Source organism: Sabethes cyaneus, chromosome 2, assembly GCF_943734655.1.
Source record: "Sabethes cyaneus chromosome 2, idSabCyanKW18_F2, whole genome shotgun sequence".
Classification (NCBI taxonomy): domain Eukaryota; kingdom Metazoa; phylum Arthropoda; class Insecta; order Diptera; family Culicidae; genus Sabethes; species Sabethes cyaneus.
In genome coordinates this window covers 80,224,183-80,241,383 of record NC_071354.1, presented here as the reverse complement: position 1 = coordinate 80,241,383, position 17,201 = coordinate 80,224,183, and the positions used below count along the sequence as shown (strand labels likewise).

General features: G+C 41.0%; 2 protein-coding genes across 5 annotated transcripts in view; one reads left to right on the top strand and one right to left on the bottom strand.

Annotated features, from left to right (window-relative positions):
- LOC128738803 (phospholipase A1) overlaps positions 1–6,243 on the top strand; it is a 35,856-nt gene extending 29,613 nt beyond the window's left edge. For all 4 annotated transcript variants that reach the window (XM_053834206.1, XM_053834203.1, XM_053834205.1 and 1 more), the window contains 4 exons: positions 2,562–2,661; positions 2,885–3,042; positions 3,241–3,495; positions 5,535–6,243. In XM_053834206.1, the coding sequence (XP_053690181.1) occupies positions 2,562–2,661; positions 2,885–3,042; positions 3,241–3,495; positions 5,535–6,037 (1,016 nt within the window). In that variant the 3' untranslated portion in view covers positions 6,038–6,243. The remainder of the gene's footprint in view (positions 1–2,561; positions 2,662–2,884; positions 3,043–3,240; positions 3,496–5,534) is intronic.
- Positions 1–16,833, bottom strand: part of LOC128738801 (zinc finger CCCH domain-containing protein 18) — an 81,425-nt gene extending 64,592 nt beyond the window's left edge. Inside the window, exon 1 of the mRNA XM_053834202.1 lies at positions 16,684–16,833. Coding sequence (XP_053690177.1) covers positions 16,684–16,833 — 150 coding nt within the window. The remainder of the gene's footprint in view (positions 1–16,683) is intronic.
- Between the last annotated feature and the right edge of the window lie 368 nt (positions 16,834–17,201).

Genomic DNA, 17,201 nt, shown 5'->3' with positions numbered 1-17,201 from the left:
GTACGAAGTGCCTGCCGGAAGTTGCGTCATTTATCAAGAAATGCCATAAGGGCGAAGACGCGGTGGGTGTTTTGGCCGAATCTGGCGTCGGCCCATTACTCGAAACGGTCGTTGGAGGAGATGGAGCGGCTGAATATCGATGTGGTACCCAAGTTGGCGAACCCGCCCAACGTCCGTCGCACAGCTGCGTCCCATCGAAAATTTCTGGGCAAACCTGGAGCGTAAGACCTACTCCAACAATTTTATCGCATAAACTGAAAAGGAATTGATAAACAAAATGAATAAAAAACTCAAAAACATGCCTACACGCATGTTTTCGTCCGCCATGGCGAGTGTTCCGGTTAACTGGAACCGGAAGGCCGACTGAAGTTTTCGGAGCGTCTTATTCTTAGTCCTGCCGGAAGGCCTCTCGCGAGGACGTTAGAATTTTTTTGCAAGTAAGCTAATCTAATTACCTTCAATGGACAATTTATCAAATTCAATTAGCTGTCCTAGTTTTTTTTAGCACCATCCGAAAAAAGTCAATTTTTTTAATGCATACGTTACTAACGGAAAGCAGAGAGTGGCGCAGCCGTATGAGCCATGAGCTGCAAGTACTACTTGGAGAGATTCCCATCGTAAACCTGGCGAAAGTCGGCAGGTCACGTCGCAAGGGTGCCGGACGACTGCGGCAGTGAAATTTGTTCTCTTCTAGTATGCCACCGACGGTACCAGGAATTGATGAGGACAACCCCAAGTAGCACACTTTTGTCATTTCTGGTTGCTGCAACCTATTAATGACTGAATTTAGTCATTAATCGGTTACCACAACTAGTTAATAACAACTGTGCTAGTAGGGACGTGCCATGTGGCTCGACCAGGCGGAGGCTAACGCTTAATGAATTAGCGACGAGTAGCTCAAGACCGATTCAGCAATATTCAGTAGAGATGCCGACAGGGGTCGTCGACTTCGAGGCAGACCCCGTACCCGTTGGATGAGCGCTGTTGACGATGATGCTAGAACAGCGGGTGTTAGGGGCGACTGGAGAGTAGCAGCCCAAGACCGAGAAGCATAGAGACAACTTCTAAACTCGGCCCAGATTGGATAAGCGGAAAGTCGCCAAAAAGGTAAAAGTAAGTAAGCCCAGGACCGGGTAAAATGGAGAAAAGTTTTTGATGTAATACGAGCCACATAGGCGCGAGGAAAAGAAGAAGGCATAAGCCTGTCCGAAAAAGGGTGGTATGCGCTGTTGACTACGATCCTCGAGCAGCAGGTGTTCGAAGTGATTGGAGAACAGTGGCCCACGCTCGAGTCACGTGGAGTTGGATCGATATACGAACTAAGTCATATAAGTGGATCGTCGTTCGGTGAGGAAACTGTACTGTGTTATGTAAAAGGAAGGTAGCAACCAAACTATTTGGAAATATATTGTTGAACAAAAAATCTAATCCCAAATGATAATGTTGAGGATATCATTTGGAATATAAACTTTCACATAATAATCTAAAATAAAGACTCGAAAATCTTTTCTTTCTTATTTTTCATGCGGCAGAAACGTTTTTGTCTTAGTGTAATATAGTATGATAATGAAGTTGATAGTCCTTATATGGCTAAAAGTAATTTATGCATGCTTCGTACGCTCGATGTAAAATGGATATTTGCTAAGACCGTACGGAACAGATTCATATATTCAAATGAAACCTTTTCGGTAATATATTTATTTAAATCAGCTGACGGCACAACGTTCACCCAATACGAAATTATTATTAATCCTTCGTTCCTCATACTCTGCGGCCGATATTCGACTGCTTGTGGGCAGCTGTAGAAGCACTATAGACTATGGTTGGAAACTCCAAGCCTGTTGACTTCGTGGTTTCTCAACTATGAATAGTTCGTCCTTTATTTGCCGGCCCACGGTCAGCTGTCATGCTACAGTACAGCTACTGATGCATCGTACATTTTGAAAAAGGACTTTTAAACAGCAGACCAAACCGAGCCGCCTCGACCGATGGCGTTTTGCAGCGGACCAAGTGTTCCACAATCACTCTTCATCGTCCACATCGTCGACTGATTTATTTGGACAACGTTGTCAGTTGGAGGGATTCGCAATTAATTATTAGTAGGTGGACCTTTCTGGTGAAGCAGCAGTGAACTTGAAATTTTGCTTTCCTGCAACCGTCGCCGCCAAATGGTTCCTGTTTCGTTTGAAAAGGCCACGTGATTTCGTGACTATCGGGTCGCGCGCGAGTCACGTCCTTGTCCTCGGTGTCTAGTTTGGTTTTTTTTCCACACAATTCGTTTACAAGGGACGCTCTTTGTTTTTTATTGCGGCTTTTTAGCTGTAGTTGGAATAAATTAAGCTTCCTGGAAATATGAGCCAGCATTGTATCGTTTTATGATAATAAAGCATGCTTTCACAACGGGCTATGGATATACTTATGTCGTAAGAGATAAAAGTGAAGCTTTCGTAATTGTTTATATACACAACATACAATAACATCAACTAGTCATGGCCTGAGAGTCATGGCTAGCCTCGTTATCTGTCACTTCATCATTTCCCTTCTCTTTTACTATCAAACAGGTGGTCTTCCTTTGATGTACAGCCCAGCACCGAGGGGCGACTGTGAAAACTGCTGTCCCATTAGAGAACCGAAAGACATTCAGTTTTTCCTCTTCACAAGGTACGGAACATTACAGCTGCATCGTTATTTTCTTTGTTAGCAGCAACTGGCGCAGCATCTATCGCTTTGAGGAAAAAAATAATACTTTTTTTAGCCAAGAGAAGTAAAATACATATTCAGAAGGATTTTTTGAATTGATAATTGTTAGATTTCAGATGTTTTAGTTTCAAGTAGCAAGCGCGAAGTGTGTTAAAACTGGTTTCAACTTGTGTCTTTCTCACAGAGAAAATCGTGATAAAGGAGATGTACTCTACGTTTCTGACAAGAAACATCTGAGAAAGTCCCACTTGAATAGGACTAATCCTTTGGTAATCTATATGCATGGCTTCTCGGAACGAGCACCGGGTGGTGAAGGCGAAAGCAGCAAGCAAATGCGGGATGGTAAGTTGAAAAACGTTGAATTGTTGCAACGCCGCTTGGGGCTCCGGAAAATTTATCATCATTTGTCAGACGTAGTTTCAAATTTTCTTCTAGTTAAACCCAACTTATTTGTGATCAAGCAGAAAACAATTAAATTCAAGAGTACAATAGATTTTTCATCCTTTATTGGTCGTAAGGTAACGCTTTCTGTTTTCACAGCGCTTCTCGATGCAGATGACTACAACGTAGTCCTGGTGGACTGGAGCCCACTGACGGCGCTACCCTGGTATGTGAATTCTGTACAAAACGGACCTCGAGTCGGACGATACATTGCCAGGTTTATCCGTTTTCTCGTACTGTCCGACTTTCCCCTGCAGCAGATTCATCTGATAGGATTCAGTCTCGGAGCGGAAGTGGCTGGATTCGCTGGCAAAACATTGAACGAATGGGGCATGAAACTGCCGAGGATAACGGGTAATGTTTTACGCCATTCATCTTGCTAGAGCATGAGTTAGTTGGTTTATACCCAAAGCCATAGATCGATGCAGAGCACTTGAGTCGGGCCCATGCAAACACAATTTCTATAATGAATGATTCGCTTTCTTCAAAACCCGATCTAAATATATTGATTTATTAGGGCTAAACGCTATCTTGCGTGTAACTGCCTTTGCGCCGCATTCTCTGGAGCAATCGATCAATCCATTATTTTAAATGCTTCCCCAGCCGACAGGCTGTCATTAGTGGAAAAATGATAGCTGTTCCGATAAACATTTGGGGAGAACAACCAGGGTTTGGGTGTCAATCAGGGTGTTCTGTTTCAATAAAGCATAGGGTATCTGATTGAAATTTATTGTAATTCGGTTTTCCAGTGAAGTCCATCGTTTTTCATACTATTTAAATGAAACATTCAGTTGCTACGGGAATGGGAGGTCAAGCAATCTATTCATGGGAACATACTGATTCAAAATCGCGTGGTGATTAACAATTTCGAATGCTCGTGTTACATTTCTTTCGTTTGTTACATTAAAAAAAGTCCTTTTCCGAAAAGGATAAAACCACTTTTTCGTCTTTCAGGATTCCACGTAACAAGAAATAAGATAAACCGAGCATCAGTCATAATTTACAAAGACCATTTCAGGCTCCGGTAGAGGGAATCTTTGCCAAATGATGCCTGATGCCGACACGAGCGCTGAACAAAAAGTCTCAAACTTTCCAACTAATTTGCTTCGCACCGCTCAATAAGCGCCTTTAGCATGAATCCATAAATCATTCGAAAAATTTATCGTCAGAACAAGCAGCCCCGCTGTCGAAACTAAACTTTTATCGCCATGTCCATATGCTAGGGAACGAAAAATTATATTCACGATTGGACTGAAGAAACTGGAGAATAATAGAATGATTTTTTTTTTTCATTATTCAATGCCACAACCTTAGAAGCAATAAAATTTCCAAGTAAAACCAGTGACACACGTTTATATAACAATGCTAAGTAGCGAACAATAAACGTTTGATAAGTTGCCATATTAAAGTAGTCCTTTCCAAGATAGTACGGTTTCGTTTTCTGTCTATTTGAAACGACGGCAGCAATAAGAATTTCAATCATTCTCCATTGTCGAACGAAAGATAGATGATATCGTTCGGGTTGGTTGTTAAAAAACACAGCTACCACCAGTAATAGATGGCGAAGAGATGGAAAACACAAACTATCAAATTATTTTTGAGTTATTGCCACATTTCCCCTAGACAAGGCTTAAAAGAGGGAAAAAGCAAAAAGACTGGAATGTTCTTTCCCCAAAATATGGGCCATCGGACTGGGGCGCTACTTGCATCTCTAGCCTTTAGTCTATACACCCAAAATTTTCGGTTTTTTCTACTACATTTTAGTGATTTGTTTAAGCGAAAATTAAGAATTATTATTTAATTAAAGCCTGTCAAATTGCCCACACAGAATTAGTTTTTCTAATGAGACCAAAAATACGGAATTAAAACATTGATCCTGCAGCATCATACAATAAAACTTATTGAAAGCACTACTTGAAACTTAAGATCAAGCAATTACTTTAATTTTATCTATCATCTTAACTTCATGGCAAGTAACCAAACAAAACCAAAAATTTTGGGTGCTTCCGGCATGTGATATATACCTAACCCATTTTGTTCGCTGAAAATGGCAAAACAGAACGACAAAATTGGAAGATGTTGATATGCTCGATAAACCGGGCACCCACTGCTTGTTAGATTGGCGCACAAAAACAGCATGAAAGGTTGGCTCCAGGCTGCCGCGTTGGCCCTTGAATTATAGTTCCCCAAGGATGACGATGAGTCAGTCGATTTTCAGCAATTTTCAACTAGGAAAACATATTGTATAACCTGACACTGAAAGTGTGCAATGGCCTTGATTGGAATGGAATTTATTTAGAAGCTATAGCGATTTGTGTGTTCAATCAACACGATTTCCTTTAATAAGATTTTTTTATATTAAAATACAAATAATTGATTCGATATACTTTTAGGGCTGGATCCCGCCTTCCCGCTGTACGTGTTCGAGCGTGCCTCACAGCGACTCAGTCCGAAGGATGCCGAATTCGTGGACGTCATTCATACCGACGGAGGCCTTTTGGGCTATCCTTGGCCGCTGGGGCATGTAGATTTCTATCCGAACGGTGGCGTTCCGTTGCAGCCGGGATGTGCCCAACAGGAGCTGGCGAAAAATCGTTGGCTAGGGGTAATAATCGGCTGCAGTCACGCACGTGCTTGGCAGTATTTTGCCGAATCGTTGGCCAGACCGAGAAGTTTTCTGTGCGATCGCTGTGAGCACAGCGATGACACTACTGAAGAAGATTTCACTGCAAACAACAGCAGTAGCAGCAGAAGAAGCACCAGGAATAGTAATAGTAATTGCACAATGACCAAAGAGGTCTACATGGGAATGCACGTGGAAAAAACCTTACGAGGCAAGTTCTACTTGAGTACAAATCCGGAACCTCCTTTTGGAAAGAATCTTCCGTTGGATTGAGGCTAGTCCTAGAATACATGGATGTGTTCATTATTTGTACATAGTTATTGTTAAGGACTAGAGTAGACATAATTTTAAGTAGGATTTTACAATTTGTCTATCGAAATATTTCGAAATCGAAATCAAAATGGATGAAATGTTATTGCTTTATTAATAAATTTTATAATAAGATTTCAATACTGGAAAGAACTTAAGTAAAGTTGAAACTCTTCGTGTTTTACTGAAATACTAACATCCACGGTCTAAAGGTTTCAATTCGGGTGCTTCTAAACGAATGACTTCCATTAATTTTAAAGCGAATGTGAATATTTCAAGTGTGTCATACGTGTTCCGAGAATTGATTACGTTCCCTGTGTACAATCACGTTTCAACCCCATTCAACATCGGAATAAACCAAAGGATTGCTAACAAAGCGGAGCGGAGTTTCATTATCGAGATTATTTATTAATGGTAACCATTTCACCGTTTTGTCGTGGTTGGTCGTGGTTTTCGCGCCTGGCGACAGAACAGAACCGTAGTTTAGAGTGGTTTTACCTGATATTTTGATGATATTAAAGACATATATCCATTTGGTTAAACTTCTGGTTTTATTTTTTGCTTAATTTTTTATCATTTGGGTGAGAAAACAACTCCATAAAATAACAAATCAGTTGGTAATAACATGAGCGGCACATTTGATTTAAACGCAAGAAGGTTGAGGAGAAACTATCGGTGGACTAGTTGAAAGGTCTTATCTGCCTTATCTGAAGGGTAAATTTTCTTCCGCATTCAGTTTCATAGACTGAGGCCGTTGAGAAAACCTTTGTTGGTGAATATCAGTGTTATTTTCGAGAGTGACGCTCCGTAACGAAGGAATGTCCATTTTGCTTCAGAACCTCGATAGATTGCGAAGATTCTCTTTGTAAAGGGTTTCCACGGTAAAATTGCAACTCACTCAAATTGTTCTAACTTTTGAACCGATGAGTAAAATTTAATGAAATTTTGCATGGAGATAGTTAAAATGGGCGCTATCTATGAGGATTGAGGTCACTTGAACGTATAGTAAGAAATGAACTGATTCTAACGATTTTTATGCGATTATCGTGCCTGTTTGTGAATATGCCTATGCATCGCCAAAAGTAGCAGTTTTATTGTGTACAGAAAAAGTTTGACATATCAGACAGTTTGCAGCAGCCATGGCGAAATCAGTCAAGCAACTTCGCCCGATATTTTGTTCGTACTACCAGCTCCACCTCGGAGCGAAGAAGTTTGACATCATGCCGTTTGACATCATGTAGCATATCCTGAATTTCAAATCCTCTCTCTTCTGTAGAAAAGCAAGCGCATCGTTCGGAAGTCTGGTTCCTGCCTCCCGATGGCGGCGTTGCGCGACCGTAATGTGCAGCAGAACCAAACGGACCAAACGGTGAAGAAGTACCTGACCAAAATGAACATTTTTTAATGGAAGTGTCAGTCGAGGCAGACTTTGTCTGATTAATTGGCAATCACCCAGCGGCTGAGAAATATCTGATGGAAAAAATCTAGAGAATGTGATCTTTTGGCCGGAGCAGGTCTTGGCCTTTGGCCTGAGACATTGGACCGGCTGAAGATAAACATTGTACCGAAGACCGCCATCCCCAACTGCGACCGATTGAAAATTTCGGCGGGCGAACCTCAAATGGAAGATCTACTCCAAAAATTTCGTGACCAAACAGAGAAGCAGCTGACCGCCATGCCAAGAGGACAAAAGTGGTGAAGAACATGCCATGACATTCATCTTTTCAGCAGCCTTGGTTCAGGGAGCGACGTACAGTGGACCCCCGTTCGTTTGAACGATTCCTCATGCAAACTAACGGGGTTACTTTTTAATTTGAACAACTGGTAACCCGAAACATGTTGAAACCTGTGTGAACTGGCCGCCCTGCTCTTTGTTATTGTTTTGGTGGTTTGTTTTAGTTGGCAGTTGCAAGTGCGAATATTGCATTTTCTGATCGGATTTCTATCTTAAGCGTTAGGAAAACGACATGTGAAACCGATTAAACACGCTAGGTCAGTACAAACAAATCGTGTTTATGTGCATTGTCTGCATAAACAAATGATGTCATGTTGAGAATGACGTTTGAACCATTTTTAATTTGCACGTCGTGCAAACCAACGGGGTTCAAATTAAAAAGTGTTCAGATTAAAAATGGTCAAACGAACGGGGGTCCACGGTATTCAAATCGGAAAGAAAATAATGTTCCAGCTGAAAAAGTAACAGCTGATTGTAAATGCAAGTACACTCTGATTTTTTTTTTATCAAAATTTTTATTTGCAAGTTGTTTTATAAATAAAATATTTACACAAAGGTTTTATATGGCAATTTCAAAGTTAAACTTCAATTCTCCTATATCTATTCTATCATTGCAGTTATCAATGAGGGCTATATAAACAATCAAAATCTTGAAAATCTTTGTTCTTGTAGACACTGATATTCCATCCAGTGTTGGCCGCAGCAGATCCTCACAATTGAAGGAACATTGACCACCAGTTAGTGAGCTTAGTTTTCGTTTGAGTGTAATAAACGCATTCCGTACTCTTGGGCAGAGGAAGTATTTGTGCTGAATGGTTTCAATGCCCGTGCTCTCACAGTGAGTGCATTGGTCTCCATCTGTGCGTCCCATAATATTCATTAGCCGTCGATGTGGGACTTTTTGGTTCACCCACATGTAGAGTGCACTGCGTTGCGAAGGCGTAAGCTTCCGAGAAGCTATATTTCTCCATATTCGGGGCCAGTAGGTTCCTGGGTTTGCTATTTCCACTTTTGGTCTTTCGGTGGTTTCAAGGAAGAAGCGATGGATAAGAACAGCGGTAGGGTTTTGGCGGATTTGAAAGGGAAGGTTTGAATAATTATTTAGGATTTGCTTGAGACAGGGAAGGTCGCTGATTAAGTTCAGGCGAGTGGGATTTTCTTGGGCAATGTAAGAACTATAGTAGGGAAGAGATCCAATCTCACGTAGATGGCGATTTTTAAGTAGCGCTTTGCACTTCATCGCCGGGATATGCAGTTTAAGGCCTCCGTCTTCTCTGTTGCGAGCCAACTGATGCATCGGAACAGTCGCGCAAGCACCTCGGAAAAGATAAGTCCTCATGGTAGCAGTTAGTTTTGCAACGTGTGCTGCCGTTGGTTGTAAGTTTGCTGCTATATACCACATCTTGGAGGACAGGAAAGTATTGAGTAGTGTAACTTTTTGATACAGTGATAAGCAGCGTAGAGAGTGTAGCCACACCAGTCGGGAAAAATTGGTCACAAGTGCATCCCAGTTTAGCTTTACCATCACTCGCACCGAGTTGGCAAACATCACACCAAGAATTTTTATTGTATTTTCTGTACGAAGCCACGCCACTGCTAAGGGGTTATTAGTCAGGCCGACGTCGATTGCTGTTGTTTTTGCTTCATTCAATCGTGCTCCTGCTACATGCTCGAAACATCTAAATAGGTCCCTCATTGAGTGTAATTGATTAGCATTGGTTGCAACAACACTAATATCGTCGGCATACGCGACTATGAGATCATTTTCGCATACTTGTTCCAAACGCCGTAAGAGAGGATGCAAGTACAGGACAAATAGGTGCATCGAAAGTGGATCTCCTTGGCGGACCGACCGTTGAATCGGAAACGGTGATGAAAGGTGTCCATTTATCAGCAAGCGGGAAGGCGAAAGTGCTGCAACACGAGACAGCAGTTCAACCAGTTCTGTATTCAATCCTAGCCTTCGCATTGTGTCAAACAAAAAACGCCGATCGACACGATCGAAAGCATGATCGAGGTCAAAAGAGACCAATTTGCCTTTTTGACCGTTTGCTTTAAGTTGTGCAATCTTGTCCTTTATTGCGAGCGTAGCTTGAAAAATGTTTCGTCCAGCATTTGAACACTTTTGCGAGCTTGTGAGGATATTGTGGGTTCGAAGAGCATTTTCAAGACGTTGTTTAAGAATTCTAGAAAGAATTTTATAGTCAGCATTGATCAGGCTAATTGGTCTGTATGATCGAGCAGTTTTTCCCCCGTCCCGTTTTTTGACCAACACAATTATTCCGTCTACAAATTGTGCCGGGAAGTTTGATCTGATTGCCTCATTCATGATGAGATTTAGTTCACGATGAATCACATTGAACGTTCGCAGATAAAACTCTTTAGGCAGGCCATCAGGACCCGGAGATTCCCTCGATGCACTCGTTCGAATGGCAGTGAGTATCTCTGTGGTGGTGATTTCACTCATGATAGCAGCGTTCGTGGTATCTTGTTCGGGGATAATTCTCTCGCAGTGAAAGAGGCCAGTGTCGTTTTCGTCCAGGTGCTCACGAGCGTAGAGTTGAGTGAAGTATTGCACCATGTGATCTTGAACAGCAGTATGATCGATTTCCTCATCTCTCTCATTTCTCAAATTTTCGATGGTGGTTCTTCGGCGAACTCGCTCACCCAGAGGCTCTCCAGCGATGTGGATTTCGTTGATTTGTGTAAACATTTCAGAAAATCGTCGTTGATGTGAGAGCATCTCGGCTTTTATCCGGTTGATGGTAGTGAGCTCGGTGCGGTTGCTTTGGTAACTGTCATATGCCTGCCGTAGTAGTCCGAAGAGGCGTTGCTGCTCATAGTTAAATGCATCGAATGCGATTTTGAACTTCCATCGAAAGAAGGATTTTATTTTGGGTTTAGCGTATGACAGCCACCATTCCATCCAGGATGGATAGTATCGTCGTTGACGGGTTAGATATTGCCATCGTATTTGGAACTCATCGATGTTTTCATTGGTGAGGAGGTGAGGTCGAAGGGACCAGAAGCCTCGCCCGTGCGCTTTATCGGGGAGAGGTAGGCAAATCCTAGCTGTAACGGCTTTGTGATCTGAGAAACAACACACATGGGTACTTGTCGATCTCAGCTGATTGCGGAGACCGTCGCTTACGTAGAAACGATCAAGTCTAGATGATGAGTTGTGTGAGATGTATGTGTACTCTATTTCGGGCGGCCTGAGAAGTGGCCACACGTCGTGTAGATGGAGTTGCTGAACGGTAGCCTGAAGAGCGGGACTCGAATTGTGCCCAGTTGCATCGCTTTGCCGAATCACACAGTTAAAGTCGCCTCCAAGAATGATGTGATCGGTACGATGACGAAGGTAGTATGCGATAGTGTTGTTGTAGAGGCGCTCTCGCTGGGCACGCTGAACAGAGCCTGATGGCGCATATACATTACACAGCGTTGTATTGTGGACACGAAGTGCGATCAGTCTTCCGTCAAGACTCTTTACTACATGGGAGAACTTAATGTGCTCTTTGAGCGCGATTGCAGTTCCTCTTTTAGTGTGGTCAACGTTACAGAGAACATTGAAACCAGGCAAGGAGAGTTGTTCGTTTTCGACTTCCTGAAGAAATATAATATCTAACTCCATCATGCGGACGAAAGTGCGAAGAGCGTTTAGCTTGGTTTGGTTTGTGATCGTGTTGATATTGATAGTTCCGATGTTGCAGCTGACGTATTCAACCATTATTGCATTTCATGATCGGAAATATGGACGTGTTCGTGTTCGGTGGTACTAATGGTTTCGTTGCAGTGCTTCATTTTCTTCCCAGGCGGTATTCTACGCGAACGTCGGGTATTGTACGAAGTTTGGGAACTATCTGTTTCACTACCATCAGTGTTGTTTCGGAACAGAGTAGCATCGATTGGCATTGAACTTTGCATGAGTTGGTTGGTACTTGGTAGCTTGTGCCGTGGAGGGTTTTGTAGTAGCAGGTGCAGCAGGAGGCGGCATCGTGCTTTTTATTTGTGTGATTAGAGCTAGATCACTTGCTCCGAGGATAGATGTAGTCAGGCTTGAGGTGCCTGGTTGTCTGCTTGCAGTCGAGTCCTTTGTGACTCGTGTTGTATTTTGGCTTGAAGATAATCTTCGTGGGCCCGTTAGACTGGATGAAGGTTTGCTTGTTTGTGGTTTCGCTGGAGGCTTGCTTGTTTTCCCTTTCGTAACATTCGCGTACGATTGGTCTGCTGAAAGTTTCTGTACGAGTAGTTTCTTGTTTTGCACGCATGGTATGCCAATATGTGCGAATTCATGACAGTGCAGGCATGTCTGTCGCTGACCTTTGTAAGCTACCGCAGTCTCTTCGCCCTGAATTGTAACGAGAGAAGGAATATTTTTCTTTACCACTACACGCGCGATACGGACACCAGTTTTAATGCCACTGAAATCACTATAGCGAGTGTCCCATAGTAAATCACGAACGTAGATAACATCACCGTATTCCTCGAGGAAAGTCGCAATTTGTTCGTTAGAAACCCTTTCGGGAAGATCAAATAACTTTACCTCCACTGCCCCGTCCTCCATCGTAATTCGTAATTTGTAAGATTTGCCGTCAAATACAAACTCATGCTTGCCTTCGTGTTGCTCTACGATCTTCTCGGCAAGTTCAAGGTTGTTAACCTTTACGAAAGTACAGCCTAGCCGTCTGCTTGGCTGGATTTGTAGCACATTTTCTCGCGTGAGCCCGAGCTCTTTGGCGATAATTTTATGAATTTCGTCGTGGGAAAGGTACTTCGGAAACTGCGAGTAGTCGACGCGAAACGTATTTTCGCGACGTGACATCGCGAGATATGGCGTTCCAGCGGAGTTGAACTCAAAACCGACAGAAACCGCACTATATAACTTCGTGAAACACTTGCTATCTGCTCGTCTGAATAAATCGACTGATCAGCTCAAGAGTTGAGCGCTATCTGGTCTGATTAGTTGGTCAACAAGGATAATTGTAAATAAACCATTCTTGTAATATAGATGCACTATAAACATTTCGAAAATCGACAGAGAGGATAAACTATCCATGCGTTTCTGACAAAAGCAGTAATCTACCATTTAAAATTAACATTGAATAACAGCACAATATAGAATAGCGGGGTCAGTACTGGTGTAGTGGTTAGCATTCGCGCCGAGGACCCGGGTTCAAATCCCAGCCCCGCAGAAGTCATGAACACAATCTGTTAAAGTGACTATAATCTAACAAAATAAAAACAATATAGAATAAACAGTTCAATCTTCTATGTTGTTTTTTCCGTTAACTCGTTGCTTTCCCTAATATGAGTAATCCGTCGAGTACTCCCGAGTGACTAGACAATCAACAGTTTATGCATTATTTGACGCCATTTCACGCCATTTCTTTCACGTATTAAATATTCTCCCTTTTCATTTGGAATAGGTACTGTAATTTGAGAACATACCCTCATTTCTTTATAATTCTGCTCCATGATCATGGTATGTTTGTTATTCAAGTTTCAAATATTTATTTTCTAATCATAATATTTTCAATTACTACTAGAAGTATCGAGGTACTCGATTCGATGTAAATTTGGATTACACTCAAGTACTTTTTTTACACGGTTTGTTTTTTCGAATATTGAGAACGGGGCTATTTAGGGACCATTCATGTATTTCTCAATACGTTTGGGAGAGGCCCGACATTCGTCACGTATTTTGTAAATAGTCCCTAAATTGCACCGTTTTTGAGTAATCGAAAAAAACAAACCGTGTAAAAAAGACTCGAGTGTATTCTGCTCCAGTTCTTCAATTCAAAAACCGGCTTTACTCCATTTTCCCTTTTATTGTTTAATAAGTACATGCAAACCATGGTAAAAATTTCGATTAAAAAGTACAAAACCTTCGCTAAAATTTGTATTATTTTACATAAAAATTTTTTGATAAATAACGCTCAGTCCAAATTTTCCCCAGTGATATATTCTAGTAAATTATACACTATGAACATGAAAAGATTACAAAATTGAATGATAACGGCCTAAAACAACTCAAATGTACCGCCGATTTCTAGTTTGTTTGAGAAACCTCAAATATCCATCAACTTTAAAGCATTGCAATTGGAGCTAGAATCATTATTTTGTTCAAAAGCTTAGTCTGCATAATATATTTTAGATATTGGATTTTAGAGTAAGAACAGCATGAACCCAACATTTGTGCAGGTTGAAGGCCATGAATATTTTCAGCCGAGTATGAAATTTGGTCATCCGTGTGTCGGTCATTTGCAATTCGGTCATTTGTGATTCGGTTATTAGATCTATTATGACATTTGTCATTTCGGCCATTTGTGTTTCGGCCATTCGTAGGCAATCTCTCCCATTTTTTAACAAAAAACCTCTGTATCAAATGTTACTTTGTTTTGCTTATATTCCTGGAAATATTAGGTTTAGATACAGAGTTACTTTTACATTTTCGAGGTAAATTTCCCAAAAGATAAAAAAAACTTTTACCATAAGGTTTGCACCGACTCCTAGGCACAGCGTTTTGGAGCAAACAACTTCACATTTCTCATGTAAACTCACTACCTAGCAAAATAATATCTTTTTGAAATACTGTTTCTTCATGCAAAGCGGAATTTCGCGCTGTTATGGAAACATATAAACAGTCTTTAATATAGTTTTCCTTTACAGTGTTGTCAGCTATTAAGAAAAAAAAAATGTATCCTAGTTTTAAGTTTTAAACTGTTGTGATGTGTTATTTGGTAAAACTGTTGGTACTAAATATCTTTAAAGTTGTTTTGAAAAAAAAAAACATAAAATCTGTTCCACTTCAGCAAATTTTCAATATTCAAAGAAAAAATAAAATGCTTTTTTCAGGTTTCGTGTGATTGGCAACATTGTTAAGGAAAGCTTTATTACATATGTACACTTAAGCTTAAGCCTGTTGGCTTCGAGGTATGACGCTGGCCTAATAAGCCAGTCGCCGAATGTTCGAATCTCGGCTGAGAGAGGCTGTTAAAGTCAATATAATCGTAGCAACTGGCCCTGCAATTGTCCTGTACTTTAACAGCTGGCTGCGAAGTTTGTCGTATAAAAACGGAATGTCAAGTTTCGATAACGGAATGTAGCACCTGGGCTTTGCTTTTTTACACTTAGGCTTAAGATACTTTCATAATAGTAGCCATAATAGCATAATAACTAGTAATTTAGATTGTCCAATTATGTTGCAAATCTTTGTTCGTTATTCTGTCATGGATCTTCGAGGCTCCGAATAAATTAACAAACAGGTTCAGAACCACTTACCTGGGTCGGATCGCTATGAAATTAGTATCAAAATAAACAGCAAAGTTTATAGTATCGAATTCAGTATGTAACTATAAACCATATAGTACATTTTAATATTTTAATTGATCTAGTCGTATGATATACGCGAGTTCTTTTAATAAATATTCTATAATTGAGCTAGACAAGGTCAACATCGTTCATCAGTGACACTCGCGTCTACGCCAGAAAAATTTTCTCACTACGTTGCTGTACTATACATAGCTTTATTTAGCATGTTATTCACCTCTAAATGACGAAAAAAATATCCATTTTCTCCTAAAAGGATAGAAGAATAATGGCTTTTTGCTAGAAGCCAACCAACGTACTTATGCGTCGCCATAAAACGCCATTTTCATTTCATGCCGACCTACTACGTAACTAACGTAACATAACTTCGCACAAGCGGAAGTTATGCCCCAAAAATATCAAGCATTGCACTCAAACAGAGCCTTGCTTCGGTGCGAGCGGTTATAAAACCCGCAAACAGGCTAGCCCCGTGTCCTTGATGTAGGATTTACGCTGTCTCACACTAACAACACTAGCCGAGTGGATATGCGGCGCAGAACCATTTATGCTAACAACAACGGTGTGTCTATTTGGCGCTCGGAACAACGCTTGGCCATTTAGAAAAATCTGATTTGTGTTTCCAATTTCAACTACACAAATCATACTTCACATTCGTTCGTATGCTATAGCAGAATTTAGTGGGGTTAAATGTTAAATGTGGAAAACGCTCAGGGATGATTGAATCAATACGGGGAGCTTTTGAAGGTCGGCTGTGTTTCATCAGTTTCATCAATCAGATATTATCGAACCATTAGCAATTGTCATATATTAAAGCACTAAAAAGTGATATTTTTTGATATCTATTATATGTTCTTTGAGGGTAACATGAAACATGAATGTATCAATTTTCTATGCATGACCACCTGATGGAGTGGAAAACAAGTACGGAAAGAGTAACATTGTTTGGGATAAGAGAAATTCTTTATTTAGGAGAGAATCACAGCTCTATTTAGACGTTGAAGTAGGATTTAAAATTATGCTTGCCAGGTTCGTTATCTCGCGTCGTTCAATCGAAATGGAGATACATGGTTTATTGGTGGTAATGAAGTGGACTCCTGATCCTCCTCACTTGACCCCTGACATACAACTGAATGTCAATTAGGTTGTCTTTCGTTAGACATGCTATTTCAAAATAAGTTTTTTAGTTACCTGCTAACATTATGTGAATCTAAATACTTTAAGAAATGATAGTGTTTCTGTGATATTAAGATGAGAACACCAGATATTTGTCAAATTGTTCTGCGGCTGACAAATTATCCACAGCAATCTGTTGTACCCTTCCAGCCATTTTAATAGATTATTTTGCCAAACATACAATTCTGTTCCCGAAGAGCCACCCGCAACTGAAACCTCCGTAGGGATTTATCTGAATCAAAATCTAAATCCAAACATCTCCTTCAAACAAAGATAACAATCCCACGGCCGCTCGTTATCGGCCAACTGCATAAAATCAATCAACCTTTCGATCGAAAACAAACACAAAGCAATTACTTATCCGACTTACAATTTTGTTGTGTAACGCCGTTAGCTCCCGCTCGGTGACCCGGCGATTGGCGGCCTCCCGCCGGCGCTGCCGGTACTGACTGTACTTGTAAGCGATAATGGCACCGGGCATGGCCAGTGCCTCCAGTGGCGATTTACGACCGAATGGCATCCTCCTGATGGGGCCCGAGCCGCTGCAGTTGCTGTGCTTGGCCGGTTGGTTTATTGCTCTGCCTGCGCTACTCGTCTGCTTCTGCACACCCGTTTCACAACCTGATTTAGTTCAGGTATTTGTATAATTTATTTACGATTCGACTTTTTATGATACTTTTGATCGCTTTCACTGTACCATTCGAAATGCCACTAAATTTTCACAAGACATTTGCCCTGAACAATCTAATCACCGATTATATTACAAACAATTTTGATCTACTAATTTAGTAGACGCATTTTCACTTGGAGAACCTTTTTGAACACTTGGTAAAGTAGACAGATAGTAGTGGGTTTAAAACATAACATTCGGAAGATCATTAACTCTGA